This window comes from Zosterops lateralis (assembly GCF_965231275.1).
Source record: "Zosterops lateralis genome assembly, chromosome: 11".
Lineage (NCBI taxonomy): Eukaryota > Metazoa > Chordata > Aves > Passeriformes > Zosteropidae > Zosterops > Zosterops lateralis.
In genome coordinates this window covers 21595216-21617436 of record NC_139771.1, presented here as the reverse complement: position 1 = coordinate 21617436, position 22221 = coordinate 21595216, and the positions used below count along the sequence as shown (strand labels likewise).

General features: G+C 54.4%; 1 protein-coding gene across 1 annotated transcript; it reads right to left on the bottom strand.

Moving 5' to 3' along the window:
• Positions 1-222: 222 nt before the first annotated feature.
• On the bottom strand, positions 223-21774 carry LMCD1 (LIM and cysteine rich domains 1). The gene is made up of 6 exons (XM_083869794.1): positions 21758-21774; positions 11995-12083; positions 10582-10837; positions 6402-6737; positions 2414-2629; positions 223-1775 (listed from the first exon to the last, which is right to left on the bottom strand). The coding sequence occupies exons 2-6, from the start codon at positions 12081-12083 to the stop codon at positions 1620-1622; spliced, it is 1053 nt and encodes a 350-aa protein (XP_083725920.1). The 5' UTR covers positions 21758-21774; the 3' UTR covers positions 223-1619.
• Between the last annotated feature and the right edge of the window lie 447 nt (positions 21775-22221).

Genomic DNA, 22221 nt, shown 5'->3' with positions numbered 1-22221 from the left:
TGAGGGCTGGGGAGAGGAGAGGGGCAGCCCAGTGCTCCCCCAAACCCCTCCTCTGCCCTGACATTTCCCCAGCTCCCACCCGCATTCCTCTGCAGCCAGAAACCACCTCTTCTCCACTGCCACCCCTGAGCCTCGGCTGGATTTTAACCCTGTCTGGGCTGGAAGGGGATCCCCTTTTCCCCCAGAGCTCCCCAAGCAGGGGAGAGGAGAGGGTTACCACTCCTCAAGTGCTCATGTGTAAATGTGGATCCCCAAATGCAGCAGAAGTGCCACCCATGGGGGCTGGCAGGGACCTCACCCCCCTCTGCTCCTTCCCTTGGCTCCCGTGGGCACCCCAGTGTCACCCCAGGGGCTGGGACAGGGCTGCTGGAGGCACCAGGAATGCCCCAGACCTGTCCCTGAGGCAGGAGCAGAGCTCACCTGCTCAGCCCTGCAGCAGGTCCAGCTTCACCCAACTCATCTCTGAGTTATTTCAGCACAAACCAGCAAACCCCCACCAAGGGGAGCAGGCCTTGAGGACAAACCAGAGGCTGCTGAGCAGAAAGAGCCCCCAGCAGTTGTGAGCTCCTTGGACACTCACCTCAGTGAGAAAATATCCCAGTTCTCTGGCAAATCACGCAGATCCTCAGTGTGACAGAGCAGAGTGAGCACAGACAGCTGCCAGCCTGGACTACCTGATGTTTTCTGGGAGTATCAGAAGCATCACTTGGTGTAGGGAACAAATATGACCTGCAGGGACTCAGTGCCTGCAGGGACTCAGATCCTGGGGTGGCACCAGACCCCAGAGGCACAGGAGAGCTGTGGGACAAGGAGCAGGGCAGAGCCCAGGCAGGAAGATTTTGGCTCCCAGGGCAAGGTCCAACTCCTGGGCACTAGGAAGGGTCATTGAAGTATTGCAGGGAAAAAGTGACATTGCAGCACCTCAGGGACACACACACGCACTCTGCCCCCCAAGACAGCTGAGGCTGTAAAGCTGTTTTCCACAAAATTCTTCCCATTCCAGCTCCAGGGAGGCAGCTCCATGGGCTGAGTCAGTCACTGAGCAGGCACAGCCCTGCCCTCTCAGCAGGGTGAGGCCCCAGCCCTGTGCCCACTCCTTGCTTTTGCATCTTTGCACAGGACAAAGCCCCAGCTGCGTGTGGCTGCAGTTTTCTGTCATTTGCTTTCAGCAAGTTGATCAAATTCCTCAAGCCCACTGCCTTGGCACAGTGGCAGCAGCCTGTTAGCCTAATTCCAGTAAGGATTTAAAAACCACAAACACCCCTTGTTTTTGACCACAACTGTAGCTTTAGTACGCCAGAAGTTACTGCTGAGATGTGTTATTTCCAAAAGACTATTGCAAGATCTTAGTCATAAGAAGGTTGGACAGAGTTGATAAAAACCAGCCCAGCCCCTCCTTTCCAGGTCCTCGTGGCCAGGTACACCCTGCACCTCCCACCCGTGGGCACAAGGGCTCCCTGTCACACCCCAAAGGACCCCAAGGAAATTCTTCCCTCAGGCTGTGCTGGATACAAGGGCATCTGGAGCTGCTTGCAAGTGAATAGTCAGACTCTTACATATTTTAACCTTCCCCCTGTGCTGTATTTCCAATGCCCCCAGTCCTGGTGGGGCTGCCCTGCTCAGACCCTGCTCTGGCTGCAGGTGGTGCACAGGAGGTTGGCCTTGGCCAGGGTGAAGGGTTTGCCCAGCAGCAGCGTCTCACACTCCAGGCAGGCAAAGTGCTTGTTGTGCCAGGCCAGCCCTTCCACCTGCTGGTAGTCCTCTGAGAAGATGAGCTGTGGGACAGACAGACAGACAGACAGACAGACAGACAGACAGACAGACAGACAGACAACTGCTTATTTCTACCACCTCACCCAGCTGGAGCGTGGCAGGAGCAGGGAGAACCAGCCCCACACCTCCCACCAAGCCCATCAGCCATGGAGGTCATAAAATAATCACAGGATGATTTGGGTTGGAAGGGACCTGTAAAGGTCACCTTGTGCCAGCTGGTAGAACAATGGTGGTTCTCCCCCAGCATTAGTGGTATCAGAGGGTCTCCAGCTGGTCCCACCCTGGCACAGAGGGATCACAGGGACTCTGCCTTGGCACAGAGAGATCACAGGGACTCTGGTCACTCCCTGCCTTGGCACAGGGGGATCACAGGGACTCAGTCCTGGCACAGGGGATCACAGGGACTCTGCCCTGGCACAGAGAGATCACAGGGACTCTGGTCACTCCCTGCCTTGGCACAGGGGATCACAGGGACTCTGCCCTGGCACAGGGGGATCACAGGGACTCTGGTCACTCCCTGCCCTGCACAGGGGGATCACAGGGGCTCTGCCCTGGCACAGGGGGGATCACAGGGACTCAGTCCTGGCACAGGGGGGATCACAGGGACCCTGGTCACTCCCAGGTCTCAGGCTGCCCGTACCTCGTCGCAGCCGGCGCAGCGGGGCCGGAGGCTCTCGCAGTAGTGGCGCCCACACCAGGCGGCCCCGCTCTTCCAGAAGTAGATGAGGTCGACGAGGGGCTCGGCGCAGCGGCAGCACACGAAGCAGCCCGGGTGCCACTGCCGGGAGTAGCCGGCCAGGGCGGCGTACACCACGGGGCAGTCCCCGGGCACCTCCTGCTGGCAGCTGGCACAGCGCTGCGGGACAGGGACAGCGCTCAGGGCTGGGAATGGTGGGGTGGGCACAGCAAGGCAGTGCTTGATCCCACCACCGGAGCCCCGAGTCCTGCACCCACGGGAAAGGCTCCTCGGGACCTCCAGTGCATGGGCACAGGAGGAAGAGGAGCTCACTTCTGAAGGTCCCTTTGGGGCCCCTCCCGAACTAAAACCTTCACCCAAAATCCAAAGGTTCTCAAAGGAAAAGTTAAGAATTCCTATAGTGCAGGAGTGCAGCACATCAAAGATGTAAATCTGAAAAGAGATCAGGAACTGTGGTCTTTTCTCTGCTTTCTGTCTGAGCCTAACTCAATTGTCACTCCGCAGATTTCAGCAAGTGTTTTCCATTTCTGACAGGCCAAAGAGCCAGAATTAGACGTGATTAATCTCAAGATTAATGGCATCCGTGCACATTACACAGGAGACCAACTGGGTTTACCCTTTCTCTGTGCCTGCAGAGTGATGCTGTGATTAGTGAAGAGCCAGATTAAAAGCTGCACCAGGAGCTGGCAGGATCCAATCCCCAGTGAGGCTGGGAGCAGCCTGTGTGTCCCACGGGCTGTGGTGACACTGGCTCAGGGACTGGCAATGCCCCTGGGATCAGATCATGACTTACAAACACCTCAATTTAAGTCAACAGCTTCTCATAGGTGTAATAATAAAACCACAGAATGGTTTGTGTTAGAAGGCACCTTAAGGCTCACCCAGTTCTGACCCCCTGCCATGGGCAGAGACACCTTCTACTTGCCCAAAATGCTCAGGAGAGGAGGAAACACAAACCCAAGATTTCTCAGTAGCAAAGTAAACTAACAGTCCCTGTTGGATTCCAATTAACCATCCCGACCTTGGCAAAGAGAGAAAAAGAAGCCAGAACTGTCACAAGCCCCTGGGCTGCAGGAGGCCATGAGGGAGATGGGGCAGGGACAGAAAAGGGACAATTCCCACCAGTGCCAGCCCCTTGCCCCATCTCACATGGAATGCTGGGCCCCTGCTATTTGCACTGACCAAGTTTCCTTCCCCTCCTCTCTCCTGTTCCACAGCAGAGGCCACGGGGCCTGCTGCACCCCCAGGGGGTTTTCTCTGGTCCCTGATCTTCCAGCACCCCACAGTTTCACCATCCCCTCCCTCAGCAGGGTTTGCAGTGACTGCCCCACCAGGCACTGCCCGTTTTCCCAGGAAATCCAGGCTGACAGTGCTGGAGGAGACAGAACGTTTCCTGGCCTGGCTGTTGATGCAGCTGAAAGGGGATACGTGTGCTGACACTGCTCCTTCCACCACCGAGGCCTTCAGACACGTTTCCACGTCAGTGAAGGGGGAACTCAGCACGGGGCAGGAGCTGTGGCATTCCCGGTGTGCCTGATCCACACAGGATGGAGCAGCTGGCAGAGCCCTCAGGGGCACAGGGGACACAGGGCACCCAGGGGCTCTGCACCATCACACCCCACTGAGCCTTTTCCCTGCGCCCCCAAGGCCTCCCTGAGGCACCAGATTTGGGGTCATTCCCAGAGCCAGACCCTGCAGCTGCCTCTGCTCCGACAGCCCCAAGAGCCACAGACACAGCAGCCCAGCCCTGCTTATCTTGCAGGATCTAAAGCAAGAACAAACACAGCAGTTTCCAACCCCTGAGCTCGAGTTTCTTGCCAACAAGAACTGTTAAAAAAACCCAACTTATTTTGCTGTTTCTTTCTATGGAAATTATTCAGAGGAAAAACTATTCACAGGGCTTTTCCCAAGCATTGTATGACCTCCATATCCTGCTATTTACATGCTACAAAGAAACGATTCTTCAAATCTGAGGTGGGATTACAGTTTAGTGCTCCTTTTACCTCTCCATCATGCAAGCAGAGGAGTGAAGACTTTATTGGCTGAATTACCAGAGGTGTTGGCCAAAAAAGTGTCCTGTTCTCCCAAGCTTTCCCACCCTGCTCATCCCCAGCTCCCAGGGAAGGAGCTCCCTGACACCTCCAGCACTCTGAGCACTCCCTGCACTGCTGCCCTCAAGCTTTTGGCAACAACGACTAATTTGGATCAATTTTCTCAGGATTTGATTTGATTCCAGGGCAGTGACTGGTGCCACCAGAGGAGTTCCCAGTTCTAGAGGGGGGTAAGGATTCTGTGCTCTGTGGGACAGACCTGCAGCAGGGATGTGCAGGGGGATGAGGGATGTGCAGGGGGATGAGGGATGTGCAGGGGGATGAGGGACGTGCAGGGGGATGAGGGACGTGCAGGGGGATGAGGGACGTGCAGGGGGATGAGGGACGTGCAGAGGGATGAGGGACGTGCAGGGGGATGAGGGACGTGCAGGGGGATGAGGGACGTGCAGGGGGATGAGGGACGTGCAGGGGGATGAGGGACGCGCAGGGGGATGAGGGACGTGCAGGGGGATGAGGGACGTGCAGGGGGATGAGGGACGCGCAGGGGGATGAGGGACGTGCAGGGGGATGAGGGACGTGCTCAGCAGGGCCAGTGGCCCCAGTCAGTCCCTCCTGGCTCTGCCGTGGCCTGGGCTGCACAGCCTGGCTGTCCCAGTGGATCTGCCACTGCTGGGAGAGCTGTTCCATTTTTCAGCTGGTGCCTTGAGAGAAATGATGCTTCAAACTAAGGAGAATAACATCACAGTTATGTATTTATTTATTTGAAAGGACAAACTCATAGTTTAAGTAAACCCTCATGCTAGGATGACTTATTGATCTGTTTAAAGGGAGCCTTCCTTTTTTGGTTATTTTTTATCTTAAAATCCAGCGTTTTGTTGCAATAGTGAAAATCTTTAGTGTGTCACTGGATTCAAAGTCAGAAGTACATTAACAGACCATGGCAGAGGGGAGACATTACCCAATATGGGCTGAAAATGAAAACTGCTCTTTACATGTACAACCTCAGTGCAGGAATGGCAGGAAGGAATCTCCTCTTAAAAACACTTGGACACCATTTGGTTTTTCAGCTTTAAATCCTCTGCTGGAAGTCACCCTCACAAGGACCAGGACAAGGTATTTCCACTCACCATATTTTATGATAAGCATCTGTTCAGCAGCCACTCCAGGCAGCGCTGGGGGAATATAAATCTAAAAGGCTGTTGAGGAATCTCAGCCATTTCTCTCTGTGGAAATGTATTTGTGTGCCCAGGGACCCAGGGCAGCTGTTTACATTTCCACAGAGTGATTACAGCCCTGGGAACACTTATCTCCATGTTCACAGCTCTGTGTTAGCTGGACAGAGCCTTCTCCTCCTGTCTTTTGTGCTCTTTCTGGGTAAGAAGCCCACCTGGAAATACTGACCTGCATCACAGAATGGTAAAGGTTGGAAAAGACCTCCAAGACCATCCAGTCCAGCTTTCAACTGAATACCACCCCACACACCACCCAGATCATCCAGGGATGTGTCATGCCCAACCTTTCAGAGCTGCCAAGAACCCAGAGCTCAAACCAGTTCCCCCAGCGAGAATTCCCTGACCCTGGGGGCTCAGCAAGGCCTTGGCTGCAGAGAAAGGGAAAGGAAGAAGAGGAGAACAGCCCCCATCAGCCCTGCCAGGTGGAGCCTTGTGCCCAGCAGGGCTGGCTGGAGCAGAGGGGCTGTCCAGGCTCTCACAGTGCTGCTCCAAAGCATCGTGATATGACTGAGCACCTGCAGCAGGCATGGAGAATCCCCTGGGAGCAGGATGGGGACCAGGCACAGCTCACCCTCCCCCTAGAGCTGAGACTGAATCTATTCCCAGTGGCTCCCTGAGCCCATCCCATCCCATCCCATCATCACTCACATAGCTCCCAGCCGTGGCCGTGCTCTCCAGGGTCCCGTTGGGTGACTCGGGGGCTCTGCCGGGCTCGATGTTCTTGTCCTGGGGCTTCTCCTCCTCCTTCCCGCCGCCGGCCTGGCCCGGCAGCGCCACCTCCCCGACTCCCAGCGCCTCGGCCTTGTACCTCTTCACGAACTCCTCCATGAGCTTGTGCTCGCCCTCGGCCAGCCCGCGGCACTGCGCCGGGTCCTGGTCGTGCAGGGGGAGCTGCCGCGCCAGGCGCCGCCGCCGGTGCAGAGCGCCCTCCGTGCCCGCCACGGGCTGCAGCTCCGGGGGGAGCAGCTCCATGTACTGCATGGCCTGGGGGAGAGAGAACAGCTCCATGAGCTACAGCTCCTTGGGGAGCAGCTCCATGGACTGCATGGCCTGTGGGAGAGAGACACCTGCTCAATGAGTGTTGGGAAAGATGGGACAGGAAGGGCTTGTGAATATAATTCCCTGGTAAGAAATACTGGAGATGTAAAAGCTGTGAGTGAAATAGAAATGAATTTCAGCTTTGAGATGTGATCATGGCAGGCAGGAAGATGGGGATGAGCTGGAGATGGGTGGAAGGACAGGAAAACAAAAGGACTCAGGAATGTAGCTTTTCCACCCTGCCAAGGCATCAGGAAACAAGTACATAAAGTAGTCTTTAGAGTTTAGAATATAAAATGATATGGTAATACAGTAGTTGTCATAGGCTGCATGCAAAGTCTGTAGGTTTTATATTTGAGCACCCCAGAGCTCCATGGGCCTGTGTGCAGCGCAGCTCACAGTGAAAAAAATCACCCTTCATCAATTAATGAAACCATCACAACACAGGAAAGAAATCAGGTAGCAGTTGTGTCTGTGACACTGACAGCCACCAATTGCACCTGGCTGCTGATTTCACAGCAGAGGGAAGGTGTTTGGTCACCAATGCCCTGTGACACAAAAAGGAAATGCCCAGAAACTGCCCAAAATGAAATCTCTGAGTTAACTGGCCACTGCCTCAAGAGCAGAGCAAAGCCCTCCCTGTCTCGGGCTGGGTGAGTGCCTGTGGATGCAGTTAACTTCTCCTGGCCGGGAACAAGGGAAGGGAGTTTCCCACTCGGCATTTTCCTATTGTAGTGTGAGGAGTGGCAGGGCAGCCAGTTGGGCCCCTGCCATTCCCTGTTAGACCAGGTCCAGCTGCACTGGATTTGCCTCTTACTGGGTCAGCCCTTGAGAGCTCCATCTTAAAAAACCCAGCAAAGAGATTTAACTGTTTGTGGCACATGGCTGGTTCAGGCTGGGCTTTTCAACACAAATGTTTGCACAGCACTGAACTCTTCAGCATTTCAGGAAAAAACTCCCAGTCATTTCCACCTTGGCCGCTCTCAGCAGCGCTGCCGGGCGGAATTCCTGACAGGAAGTTTGGAACTGCAGCAGATAATGATTCGATGGGAGCAGGGCTTCTTCCCCACCTCTGGGGTGCAGGTTAAAATCACTGCACACTGGGGTATCAGACGTCAGCACAGCACACTGTGCCCCTGGGCAGAGGCAGGGTTGATGTCCTGTTTCCTGGGAAGGCTCTTGCCCTGTGGGAGGAGGTGGTGCTTGGAGAGCTGTGGGATGCTGGGGCAGAGATCTGGTGCACAAATGGCTTTCACAGACATGAGGAATCCTAAGAGGAATGACAGGAGAAAGAGAAAGAGTTCCCCGACTGCTCCTCCCAGGCTCACACAGACACTGCCCCACGAATGGACAGGAAACAACAGAATTGTTGCTGTGTGACCAGGACCACCAGGAGCTCCAGCAGAGCAGCAGCGTGGTGGGATCTCAGTGGGAGAAATCCTTAATCCACTGATGGCAGAGCAAGGGGCACCTGGAGCCTCCTGCTCCACTCCACCCCCAGATCTCCATTCCCAGTACGAACTGTGCTGAGAGAGGAAAGCAAAGCCTCAAGGCTTTTGTAAAGGCTTCCTTAAAGCCTCCCCAGGGACAGCTTTCAGTGTCTGCCCAGACATGCAGTGGGATTTCACTCCCTGACCAAGGCAATGCTTGAAGTTATAATTGCAGATGTCATAAAAGTGTGTCCAGACAAAAGATTAGGGGGGAAAAAACAATCCAACCTGACACCAAAAACTGTCATGAAAAATAAGAAAAAGTTGCTACATCTGCTGCTATCACTTATTGTTACGGGCAATGCTTCACTATGTTGCCTGAGTGCAGGCAATTTGGAGGAAGAGCATTTTAGTTTTCACTGTTCACTACTGGATCTTGGGGCTGTTTTATGAGCTGTTCTTTTCACTCTCCCCAAGGACCCGAGTATCTGCTTCATGACTTCTGCAGGCACAGCTTAACAAGAACATGCTCTGAACTTCCTCCTATTATCGACCATCCACTTCAGCAAAACAAGGTTAAAAGGCATCCCAAGTTTCCAGCCTGCCTTCAGGAGGAAACCACTGCAGCAAGGCAGTTGTGCACTAACAGCTTCTTGGCCCAAATCCCTTTGAAACTATCCCGAGAGTGGCTGACATCCAACACTTCTCAAAGTTTGTCAAGTCGATCTGCAAGCCAGGATTTATCAAGGTTGTCTCCAAAGCTCCTGCTTGTTGTTTACTTGAACCAAGATCTATTCCAGCCTGCCCAGGCACTATAAAGACATCAGAACCTTTATGGAAGTTTTTGAATCTCCCCCATCAGGAGGGTGAGACTGGAGGTTTAGTTTTGCATCCAGCTCTTGGTACAGGACCATGCTCCCCATCTCCCCTTTTTACCCTGAGTTCTCTTTATCAAATTTAACCAGAGATATTTTGTACCCTCAGAGCTGCTCTCCTTGCCAGCAGCACAGGGATGGAGCTGGATGCTGCAGGAGGGAAGAACTGGGCTCCCACGAGGGCAGGTTTAGGGCCATGGAAGATAAAATCAGCCCAGAAGCCACAGAGTTTGGGCATCCTTTAGGGCAAGGGGCTGACCCTGCCCCAGGCATTTAAACGGAATTAACCACTCTGGCTCTGGGGGCTGCAGCTGCACTTTCACTTCTGTATCCCAAAATTCTTCTTTAGAAAGGTCTGGTTGCATATTCAGCAGCTTTCAGCTATTTGTACCAACACCTTGCAGCTCTTTGTTTCATTTGAGGAGCAGAAGCTCTTCCCCACTGCTGACAGTGGAATACAGAACAGTTTTACACCACAGCACAGGGAAAAGGCACCTAAATGCATTCCCGAAGAAACGTTCTGCTGGCTCACACTTCCACATGCTGAAAACCACTTCCACCCCTTCCCACACAGCTGCTCCAGATGGAAACCAGGCACGGGAGGGAGGTGGGGCTGGGCTGGGGGCTTGGTTTTGGATCCAGCCCTCGGAACAGGACCACCCTCCCTAACTCGCCTTTTTACCCTGAGCTCTCTTTGTAACATATTTTTCCTTTGGATCAGATTATGCTTTAACGGTAAGGAAAAAATTCCCAGCTCCAGAGGTCGATGTGAGAGTGGTTCTGCTGGCAGCAGCGCTGGGCAGAGCTCTGCCCATGCAGACAGGAGCTCTCAGAGCTCAGCTCTCAGCCAGGCTACATGCCTGGGCACAAGGAGCCCTCCTGCTCCTGGGGGCAGGAAACTCCTCATGGCTGGGAACAGGGATGGGCTGCTGTTCTCCATCAAAGGGAGGGTGAGGGACCCCGGGAATGAGGCCTCTGAGCCCACTCTCCAGGGAATGACCCCTCCAGCAGCACAGGGATGCTCTCTGAGAGCAGGACAGGAGCCCTGAGGCACAACCACCCAGCTGCCCACCAGAGGCCAAACCCCTTCCTGCTCCCCTGCCTGCCCAGCCCAGACCCCCCAGAAGGGCTGGAGGAGTCATTCTCACATCCAGCCTGGGGCTTTGGGGCAGACATGGGCTGCAGGACAGCAGGGATGGGATCTCTCCTCAGCCATGCTTTTACAGCAGATGAGCTTTACCAAAAGAGTGAGCTTTCTACTTGTAAAATCCATTAAGACTTCTCCTAGAAATGTAAACAAACCTATAAAACCCCAAAGGGATTCCATCCCCCTCTCCTACCTACTCTGCTTATTTACACAGTTTCCCAAAACACGGAGTGCTCTGTACATCTCTGCTCTCTGAGGCCAACCATGATTTGCTGGTTTTCCCCAATAACATTATCCCAGAGCAGAGCCCTGTTCCCCAGCCCCTTGGACCCCCTTACCAGTTTCTGGGTGAGCCCCGGGGGGGCCCACTCGTAGGTGATGGTGTCGAAGGTGGGGTCCTTGCCCGAGATGTTGGGGTTGGTGACGATCATGCGGTTCCTCTTGTAGATGCGGGCGCCGTCGCCGCCCTTGAGGCGCGCGGTCAGCGAGGCGTGCCCCGAGCCCGAGAGCAGCCGCCCGATCTTGCGGTCATCGTCCAGCTCCGAGCTCAACCCGTGCTCCTCCTGGCTGCACTTGCACGACTTGCAGATCTTCCTGTGCCCCACGAGAGAGCAGGAGCTGTCAGCTGGGCCAGGGGTCACACAGCGGCTCAGCCGTGGGGTGTCAGCCCCTCCCAGGGGCCAAACTGGGCTTAGGGCACGGACAGAAAGCTCGGGATGGAATGGGATGAGTTAGGAGGGACCTTAAAGGTCATCAAGTGTCACCCTGCCATGGCAGGGACACCCCCCACTGTCCCAGGCTGCTCCAACCCCAATGTCCAACCTGGCCTTGGGCCCTGCCCACCCTCCCAGGGAACAATTCCTGCCCAATATCCCATCCAGCCCTGCCCTCTGGCAGTGGGAAGCCATTCCCTGTGTCCCGGCACTACAAAATCTGCTGCCTCCCACCCACGGGGAGCTGCTGCTTCCCCTGAACTCCGGAAAGCCCTTCAAGCATCACTAGATTGGAGATTAGTCCCTCACCAGATTCCAACAGACCAGCACCAGCCTTGCCTATTATGAATCTTTACATGCCATTAAAAAAGGGACTGCTGGAAGGAAGTGATGCTTAATTGACTGTAATTTGAATGATAATAGGTATAAATCACACAGACAAGTGTCTAAGAACACTCTGGTGGCCAGCACTGCCATCAAACACTAACAGCAAAAGGGGCAAAATAACTCTGACACAACCCTGAGGATTTCAGCAGGATCTTGGAGTAAGAATGACTCCAACCAGCCTTTAATGGAGTCAATAAAAAAATGGTTGTGCTTCCACCAACTGAGTGCTTTAAAGTTTGGGTTTCACACAGCTGAGGTGTCACAAGTGGGAGCTGAAGGCATCCAAGGCATTCCAGCTGCAGCAGTACAGCTGGACCACAGCCTCCCTGCACCACCACCACGGGCCCAGGGACTCCCCAGGGACAGAGGGGAGCCCAGTGTTTGTGAGACAGCTCAGAGGGCACTAATTCTCTATTAATTAGTGACATCTGGATGTCTGCATCCCATCTGACAGCCCCTTTGTGGTCCTGCTGGGGCAGGGGGCAGCCCCTGAGCTGGGCACTGTCCTGCTCTGCTCCCCACAGCTGCTGCTATCAGGGGCCATTTACCCCAATTTGTGTTCCTAAGAGGAAAAACTAGAAATAAAGTATCAAATAACGAGCTGCTGTGTCAGCAGGCACATTTGAGGATGCAGGGCAGGAGCAGGGTTACCTCCAGGAGTGTGGCTCGAAGGCCGGGCAGAGCCCTCGGCAGCGCAGACACGGCGCTCCTCTCCCCACCTGGGGCTGGCTCCCCGACATCTGCAAGAGAGCAGGGAAGGATTTATCCTCAGAGGCTGCCTGGGACAGCACTGAGAGTGGGTGTTCCCTTCAGACAGGGATTTCTTCAGCCATTCCTCGTGTCCCAGGAAGCCCCACATCTCCCAAACACCACCTGGCCATGTCCATGCAACCCTGCCACACCTTCATTCCAGGGGCCTTGGGATGAAGGTTTTCCCTTTCACAGGGAGGGAGGATGGAGGGGCTGGCACAGCAAACCCAGGGAACATCCCCACACACGGGACAGCCACCTTCACCTCACCCACAGACACCTCAGCTCTCATTTAAAGGCAGTTTTCAGCCAGTTTATATCCAGTTCATATACTGCACATGGATCTGTACAAGTCAGAGGGTCCAGCAGGAGACATGGAGATGTGTTGCCATAACTGATGCTAAACTTGCTTTACTAAAACAAAAATAAACTCCCTAAACTGTTTTTTTTTCTTTTATTTTCCTTAAAATTATTTAAACCTATCCTAAACTAAATAAACACCAAAATATTACACCTACAACACACCAAAACCTAAACCTCAACATTTTCCAACACCAAAAACCCTAAAACTAATAAAAAACTAAACTAACTCACAACAAAAACATCTCTCAATTTTACTATCTCTCTTCAAAACAACAAAAAGTTTTGTTCTTTCATATTATTCATTCTTTATACTTACAAACACTTCGTTTGTTAAATCAATAATTTTTTCCACTTTTCTCCAAAAAAATTATTTTCCCAAACCAACTAAAAGAAATATATATATATATAAATATAAATAAATAAATTAAATTTATTCTCCAAAAAAAACCCTCCCAAATTTACCCAAAAGCAAAACGACACATTTTTAATTGGACCTCCTTGGTCTTTCTCCAAGTGTCTTTTGGGAACATGGCAGGTTTCCATGCCTCTGGCACTGGGTTTTAGGGGTGGTTTCCACACTGAACAGGAAATGCAGTGAGAAAATGCTCTGGGGAGGAGAGGTGGTGGTGGAATAACACAGGGGGCTCTGGTTGTGCTGCACCTTTTGCTGCTCACTGAAAGCAGAGGGAAGTCACCCCTCCATGGGTGTTCACTGCTGCAGACACATCCCAACAACCTCCCACCAGGAGAAAGAGGAGCAAAAACCCACACCAGGAGCCCATAACATCAGAAAGGTTAATAAAATAAACCTATTTACTGCCTGTGCCATGAATTTACCAACCAGGGCTTTTTGAACGGGAGGAACGCAGCTGGGACGGCGGGAGACAAAAACAAAGCGCTGCAGGAGGCACCAGGGCAAGGTGACAGCAGCAGACACTGAATTTATCTCAGCCTGGCTGTTTATACAGGAGCTGTCAGACTCCTGCCTGAAGGACATGCTTGTTCCCTGTAAAAATGAGCTGAGGGGAAACGAGGACAGTCCTGAGCCCAGCAGGAGCAACGGCAGCACCACAGGAACGTCACCCCAGCTCAGTGATGGGACCCTGTGCAGCCAGAGACCACAGCACACCCTGCAGCCTTCAAACACCAACACCTGCAGCCCCAGGGCAGTGCCCAGGCTCAGGGTGGGCAGGGCTCTGATCTCTCTGGCCAGCCCAGTCTGCATTTCCCATCAGGGCTGGGGACACACACAGGTCTCACAGCTCCCGGCCTTTGGGGGCCATTGATCAGATTTGGAATTTTCACCTGCAGTTTGTCTCAATTTGAAGCCAATGAAAAGACCTCTCACCCCCAGAGTTCATAAAAATACATCTTAAAAATTGCCTTAACACACCCAAATACTCCCCTCTGCCTCTGATATCCAAACAGAGGATGTTTTTGATTCTTCAGCCAAGTGCCAGCTGTCCAGGACAGATAAAGACACTGAGGACTCCCACAGACCCCTCACAACCCTGCCAGCTCTGGAGCCAGGTACCCACTGGGGTTTAGCTGACTCGGCTCTTAGTGAGTCAAACAGGAGCTGAGTATCAGCAAGGGCCTGCAAGTGGTGGTTTATCTAGAATACAAACATCTGGATTAAATAAACTCATTTGGAAGAGGTTCATTCACACCAGGGGAAGGGCACAGGGAGAGGTGTGGGCAGTAGCAGAAGCAGCACAGGAACCTCCCCAGACACTTGGGAGCCCATAGAAGTGTCAGTGCAGGAACCCACAGCCCAAAGGGCTCCCAGCCAGCTCAGACCCCTCTGGGCCAGCACTTCCTCAGGGTTCTGGGAGCCCAGGCAGGCTCAGCTTGGAGGAGAGTGTTATCTCTCACTCCTTCAGGAGCAGAGGGAGACCTGAGCCACCCTCAGTGCCCTCCCTGTGCAGGGGCCAAACACAACAGGAGCCAGTGCCCGTCACTGCCCGGGCAGAGCTGCTCCTCACGCCCTGCTGCAGCTCCTCACATCGGCATAAAAGGAGATTTCTCTCAAAAAATTATGCAAGATACTGCAAAAACCCCCAAGCTGGTAAGATAATGTGAAACAAATGCTCTGACTGTCCCGGGCTCCACCTATGCCCAAGCCCATCTGAGAGCTGCAGCTGAACTTTGGCATCACCTTAAGATAAAGGGTTTGGAGAAAATTGTAATGCTTTTAAAAAAGCACCAAAAACCCAAACCCAGGCCTGTGTCAACAAACTGGCTGAAGAAAAGCAAATCCTGCTCACCAGGACTAGATAGACACTCCTTGCAAGATTTCTGTTTTGGCTTTCTGTGCCTCACAGCATTCTTGCTGCTAGAGGAGAGACAGCAAGTCAGGGCAGAGGAAATTGTTGGGTAGTGAAATGATAGGAAATCAAGGCTGCTCTACCCACAAAAACACTGCTGAGCAGTGTCAGGAGCACACCAGTAATGCCATGGTTTGCTGCAGCCAAAGGCACAGCGAAAATAAAGAGCCTGGAGTGACAAGTGACAAGGAAAGAACCCAAACACAGCTCCAGCTTGGTTCAGAGCTTGAGGACTCCTCTGGAAAGAGGCACTGAGCTCTGGTGAGATGGAGCCCTGGCTCTGAGCAGGTCAGGCTCCAGCCCTGTTTGCTGCTCAGTGAGACTCCACACGGGGCTTGGTTCTGTCACCTTGGCCAAGGACCCTTTGCCAAAGGCTCCTCTGAAACCAGTTTGAAGTTGGGTTTGGTGCCAGAGACCCTCCTCAGGGGCAGCAGAGCCTGCAGAACTCGGGCCTGAAATCATGTTCAGAGTTTCAGGGAGCTTGGCCAGTGTGGTGGTTAATCCAGGACCATGGAGGACCCAGCTCACAGCCAGGACACAGCCCAGCTCACAGCCAGGATACGTACAAAGGGCTTTGGGGACACAGAGCCACCACCACAGGCCCAGAAGGGCCTGGCAAAGGGGGCCCTCCTGCTCCCACAGAGGCTTCTGGATCCCAAAAGCATTTATTGCACAACACCCTATTTGGAGACTGAAAATGGTGCTGGAGACACGTAACTACCTCAAGTATGTTTTCTCCTCCTTTTTAGGGAGGGAAGAGGAAAAGCCGGTTTCCAAAAAGTTACTCCAAGTTCACAACAGCCCTTCAGAGCCGAGGTCCTCGTTTCACCTCTCCCTGCAGCCAGTGCTCCCCAGTGGCCACGACAGGCTCCATCCAAACCCTTCCCGAGCCTCGGCACCACATTCCCCACCCTAAATCCCAGCTCCAGGGAGGCTGGGGCACCTCGAGAACCCCTCGGGGAGGTTCCCCCAGCTGCAATGAGTTTGGAGGATTTACAGCTAACTCTGAAACAGAGCCGTGAACAAAGGGACGGGGAAAAGCCACACAATACTCACATGGGTGGGGCCAGTCTGCTCAGCACAATTGCTGGGGGACAGGGATGGAGAGCAGATCATTTGTTGTCATTATTTGACTACAATGGAGATAAACTTGCACAATAACAGCAGGGTAGCTCAAACTTCCTTCAGGATTTGGGGCTAGCTCAGAATTCCTTAAGGACCTCCAATAACTGCTTTACATCCAGCAAAAGAGGTGTCTGTCCAGCCAGGGGAATGCTGCAGCTCCAGTTCTCACACTGGGCATTTGGCTGAACTCCTCCTTTCCTGCTGATGGCCAGCAAACAGGATGGTTTGGGCTGCAAAGGCCCCTCCTTGACTGCACCTAAGGTCTGCTGAGATCCAGCTCAGGAACCAACTCCCAGTCCTGGCTCAGAACAGCCCAAAACACCCCCTGAACCCCCTTCAGGAAGGCTCAGCTCAGGTGGGACATTGTGGGCTGTTCTTCACTTCAGGAGAGGCTCCTTGACAGCAACTGCAAGGGGAAAAGATCTGAGCAAGGCAAGCAACTGCCCTTAGAAATGCATTAACCAATAACTCACTCACTACTGCAGCTCTGAGAGCAGCAAAGGGATGTTTTGATTTATTTTCTTCTCATTTTCATAGAAAACACCCATTGTAATCATGACCTGCAAGAAATTTGTTTCCCTGCCAGATTCCAAGCAAGCATTATCCCAATTACCACACTCACAGGAAAAGAATTCCCCCACAAAAGGTTGTCTTTCATCTCAAATTCTCTCTGTTGCATTTATTTAAGGCATCAGTGAAAGGGTTGATATCATTTGGAATACTGAAAGCACTTTTTGTGTTAATCTTTGCAGAGTAAGAAGTTTGCTGCCTTTTCTTTTAGCAACATAAAGAGCAGGTAAAGGCACTGAGACTGGGGGAAACTATTTCAGTGGAGCTGCCAGATCCCAACCTACAGGATGACAGAGCTCCAACAACCAGGGCCTCTGCAAATATCTCCCTGTTCCAAGAGCACATAGCTGGCAGCATTCCTTTCTTCACTAACAATGTGTGAATTAATGATAACAGAAGGGCAAATGCTGAAAAATCAGATTTTTTTCACAAGCCAAACAGTGCTTCAGATACTTGGACTTAATTATAAACCCAAACCAAGATGTGAGGAAGTGTCTGGAGTGGGAAGAACAGCCCCCAAAGTTAATTAAACAGCAGATGTGCAGAGTTCAGAGCACTCAGACAAGGGGCTCAGGGGGATCTCATTAGCTGGGTCCCTCCCATCTCCCACATGAGGAGAAGGTTCTGGATGACATTGGGAATGGGGGCCCTCAGAACACTGACAGAGCTGCTCCCATCAAACTTCCATAAAACAACTGGTTTAGGACTAAGTGTCTTCTCAGCAGCAGGAGAAGGGTCTTTACAGTGGGGGGAACAGGAGAAAGCTGAGGGTGGGCACTTGGGCCCCATCCCTGTCCCCCACCCTCCCTGCACTGCAGCCTCTGCATCAGCCCTGGGCTTCACAGCCCCAACACAAACTGGGAAATAGCCTGAGCTGGTTCTGAGCAACACACACGAGGGTTTCCAGAAGGAGCACATGGACATTCCAAGGGAATTTGTGGCTGGTGGTGCCCTGAAGCCGGGCAGAAGCTGAGGGACTGTGCCACCCCAAATGCTGGCAGGACACAGGCAACCATCAGGATGCTTTGGGGAATTGACTTTCCTGTGCTCATCTGATGTAACCAAGGGATGGAGTCAGTGTTGGGAGGAGGTGGGATGGTAAAAGTGGGGGGAATAAGGCAGTACCAGCATTAGGAAACTCCAGCTCTCCAGAAACTGCAGAGAGCTGCCTGGAAATACTCCCCTTTCTCTGAGCCCCAACTCCAAATGGAACAGTAGCTCCGGGATGGGACATCTGAGTACTGCCTTTCCTGGATGGCTGCACTACAGTATTTCCTTCTTTTAAAAGGAGGAGAAAAATCCCAGCCTAAACAAATACTCCAGACACTGCCTCTCTGCAGGACCAGAGGGATTTTGTAATTTGTAAATTGCATTTTATTTGACTCAGTGTAGCTCTGAGTCCAAGTCCCAAAATAAAGTCTTTAACCCCTGTGCTGCTTTATGATTCCACGTCTATAAATACTTGCCCAGAGCAGGTTTCTCCATTAAGATCCACATCTGCTTCCCAGTGGCAGCTGCTTCCTGCCCTGGGCTCCAGCACAAGGACTCTGCTCTGCCAGTGGGGTTTGTCCCATGAGGACAGAGCAGCTCCCAGGGCAGTCACAGCCACCTCCCCGGGCCACCAGCCAAGTGTGGCCTGTCCCCAGCACTGGGACAAGCCCCTGATCCTCCAGGGGTGGCTCTGCAGATGGCACCAGCTCCAAAATGAACCTGAGCTTCTGCTAGAGGCAGCTACAACCAGAAATGACGAGCAGGAAAACTCTGCAGGGGACAAACAACTCCCAGGGGTGTAACTGTTCACAGTTTCATGGTCCAAGCCCACAGAGCCGAGATAAAGCTGTTTTTTCACAGCCCTGACTGTTCACAGAGTGGAGCAGCAGCATCTCCGAGGGACCCGCGCACAGCCTCCACAGCTCCTCACTCAGCATCCTCATCACCACCAGCCCAAACTGCTCACAGAGCTCTGGGACATGGCAGAGGCCTCTCAGATGTGGCCCACAGAAAATCTCTGGACCACAGAAAATCCCCTGTCCCTTGGGAGCTGAGCACCCTTCCCCCTGAGCCAGGCACCTGCCAGGCTGTGGAACAGCTCAGGGCTCAGCCCAGGCACCCTGCACACCCTGGCCAAGGCACCCAGGGTGTGAAAACATCAACCACAAAGCTGAGTTCCCAAGTTTTGAAAAGCTCCAAGGTTTTGGACTTTACCAGTGCAAGCTCCCAGGCCAACCAGCACTGCCATCCCCATCTGCAGATACTCTTCAAGCATCCAAGTATTTTGCTGATGAAGAGGGAGCTCCTGCCTCTCCCAAGACCCCCAGACCAAACCCTGGAGCCCCTTTATCCCTGCTGTCCTGGGGGATGCTTTGGCTGTTTGCAAGCCCCACGCCGAAAGAACTGAAGAAAGAAAAAGTTAAAGAACCCAAATTTGTGTTAACTGAGTAAACTTTACCTTGGCTTTGACGGGTACTTTTAGCTCCATAGGTTATGTTGTTCTGACAAGAAGGGACAGAGTTTAGTGAGAACAGCACACAAGGCCAGAGCCTGCCTGGCCAGCTGGGCCAGCTCCAGCCTCACACCGTGCCAGCCATCGCCTTCTCCCTGCTCGGAGCTTTAACTCTCCACTCAGAATTTAATCTAAACAAGCCCCGTGCCAAACAGAATGCTGTCCCACTCATGCTGCTTTAATTTCCTCAGAAAGAATCCCAGAGTACGCTAGGCAAGACATCAACAATAATTAAACCCAACAGTGATTGAAAATCAAATTTTCAGGGCCTCGCAACAAGCTCTAATGAGTTCCAGACTTGCCTTCCCCGACTTGCTCAGACTGGCTGTGTGACACTGCCAAGCTAAATTAAAATTTGACAGTATTCCACGCCGTGCCCAGAAAAAGTGCCCGTCTCAGGATTCAGGAAATTAAACAGCCGTCTACTGCAGAGACACCCATTTGTGTTTGGGCCTGGATTATTCAGACACTGATACAGGCTCTGTGTTATTCTTTCTCCTTGTTTTCATTATGTCATTTCGTATCCCTTTTGAAGTACAAATTAGCTGGGACGTCCCTTTTCATCCTGCAGTGTTGAGGTGAGGGGAGCCAGGCACAGAACTGTGCAGAGCCTGGGCACCCCCTGCCCACACAGGGGCTTCACTCAGCCCTGGGAGGGTCCCCCAGCAGAGCTGACCTTCCACTGCACAGCCTGTGCTACTGCCTCACACCGTAGTGACATCAAAGGTGACATTTGTCCTTTGCCCTTCCACCGATGGGAGCTGAGTGTCCAGCCTCACATTCTGGGCAGTCTCTGGTGGTCTCTGCATTCACAAGCCTTTCCGGGGTGCACTGTGAGCCCTCCCTGCTGCCTCCCCTGCAGATGATGCTTGAGCAGCTCCTGGGAGGTGCCTCCAGTGCAGAAACAGCTTTGGCAGGGCTTATCCCACAGCAGGGATTTGCTCAGCCCTCCTTGGTGCCCAGACCCAGCCCTGCTCTGCATTCTCCCCCAGCCTGGGGCTGCTCAGAGGAGGAGCAGGAGCCTGGCCCTGCTCAGAGCCCCTTTCTCCAGACAGGGCAGGAATTGCTGCTGCAGCAGCCCCAGGCTGACCACAGCCCAGCAGCCAGCACCAGCCTCGGGAAAAACGCTCAGCTTTCACTCCTGAGGGTCCCATCCCCACTCAGTGCCTGGCAAGAGCTTCTTGAGGGCTCCAGCTGGCACCCAAAGGTGTCCTCCCCACGGCAGCCAGGAGCCTGTGGATCTGCCTGAGGGATCAGCAGCACAGCCCTGCTGGGAGAGGACACAGCAGACCCTGCCCACCTCCTGCCAGGACAGGACCACCCTGCCCTTGTCACCAAGCACTGGCACTGTCCCCGTGGTGGGCAGCCAGCAGGATCAGCAGGGAGGGAAGGAGGAAAAACCCTGAATCCCTCAGCCCCACCTCAAAGCACGGTGTGTCTCAGGGAGAGCAGGGCAGGAGGATGCTGAGGAGCACAGCCTGCTCACCCAGGCCGTGTCAGACACCAGCCCCTGCCCTGCTGCCCTGCAAGGAACACCAGCTCCCAGTAAAACCAGGTAAACAGCTCTCCCCGGGATCCAGCAGGGGCTCAGGCCAAACCTAACGGGACAGAAGGTGCCAGACCTTGACAGCAGCCAGGCTGAGCTTCCCCAAGGCCAGCAGCGACAGGAACACGCAGGGCAGAGGGAGCCGAGGGCACAGGCAGGCTGTGGGTGCCCCGGTGGTCCCAGGGCAGAGGGAACAAGGGCACGGGCAGGCTGTGGGTGCCCCGGTGGTCCCAGGGCACAGGCAGGCTGTGGGTGCCCAGGAGGTCCCAGGGTGGTCCCAGGGCACAGGCAGGCTGTGGGTGCCCAGGAGGTCCCAGGGTGGTCCCAGGGCACAGGCAGGCTGTGGGTGCCCAGGGTGGTCCCAGGGCACAGGCAGGCTGTGGGTGCCCCGGTGGTCCCAGGGCAGAGGGATCACGGCGGGCTGAGCTCACACGGGCTGCTGAACTCACCCCCCAGACACGCCGGGATAAAGGTGCCCGGAGGAAGGTCCCGGGAGCAGCTGCTGCCATTCCACAGGCTTTTATCCGGCACCAGGATCCCTGTCCCGGCCCAGGGCCGTGCCAGGAGCGCCTGGCGGCCCACAGGGCACAGCCGGCATTTCTCGGGGTAAACTTTCCTGAGGGTCTACAAGGGGACAAGCGGCTCCCTGCGGAGCGCAGCCGTGCCCTACACCAGTTAATGCAGACAGCAAACAGCAGCTTTGCCAGCAGGAGCTTTGGTGGAGCGCTTTCTGCACGGAAATGAGCAGGAAGGCGGGCACGGCGCTGGGCAGGGCGGCTCTGGGGACTGCAGAGCACGGCTCAGGGAGGAGGGAGAATTTAAGGGATGGGGTCTGTCCCAGCAGGAAAACCCAGAGATGAGGAAAAAAAAAAAAAAAAAATCCCCAGCGTTTCTCAGCCGTGCGGTGCCCGGAGCGCACCCGGCCCTGCCGGGGACATCCGCGCGGGGACGGGGCCGCTCCCGGTGTGCCCTGGGCTGTCCCTCGGGCTGTCCCGCTGTTCTCCGGGCTGTGCCGCTGTCCCTTGGGCTGTCCCCCGGGCTGTGCCGCTGTCCCCCGCTCTGTCCCGCCGTTCCCCGGGCTGTGCCGCTGTCCCCCGGGCTGTGCCGCTGTCCCCGGCTCTGTCCCGCCGTTCCCCGGGCTGTGCCGCTGTCCCCGGCTCTGTCCCGCCGTTCCCCGGGCTGTCCCGCTGTCCCCGGCTGTGTCCCGGGCCGTGTCCCCTCAGGACTCACCTCCGCTCTCTCCGCCGCTCCCGCGCCGCTGCCGCTCGCGCTGCCCCCGGCGCCGCCTTTCATTGGCGCGCGCGGCGGCCTCGCGCCGCTCTGGGCCAATCCAGGCCCGGCCCGGAACTTCCCGGGCCAATGGAAAGCGGGGAATGCGCGCGTGGGGGCGTGGCCGCGGTGGGAATGGGGACAGGGATGGGACAGGGACGGGGACAGGGACAGGGACAGGGACAGGGATGGGGATAGAGATGGGACAGGGAGGGAATAGGGATGGGACAGGGATAGGGATGGGACAGGGATGGGGATGGGACAGGGATAGGGATGGGACAGGGATGGGGATGGGACGTGAATGGGATAGGGGTGGGGATGGGACAGGGATGGGACAGGGACAGGGATGGGACAGGGACAGGACAGGGATGGGGACAGGGACAGGGACTGGGGGAATGGCCTCAGAGAGGGCAGGGGAGATGGGA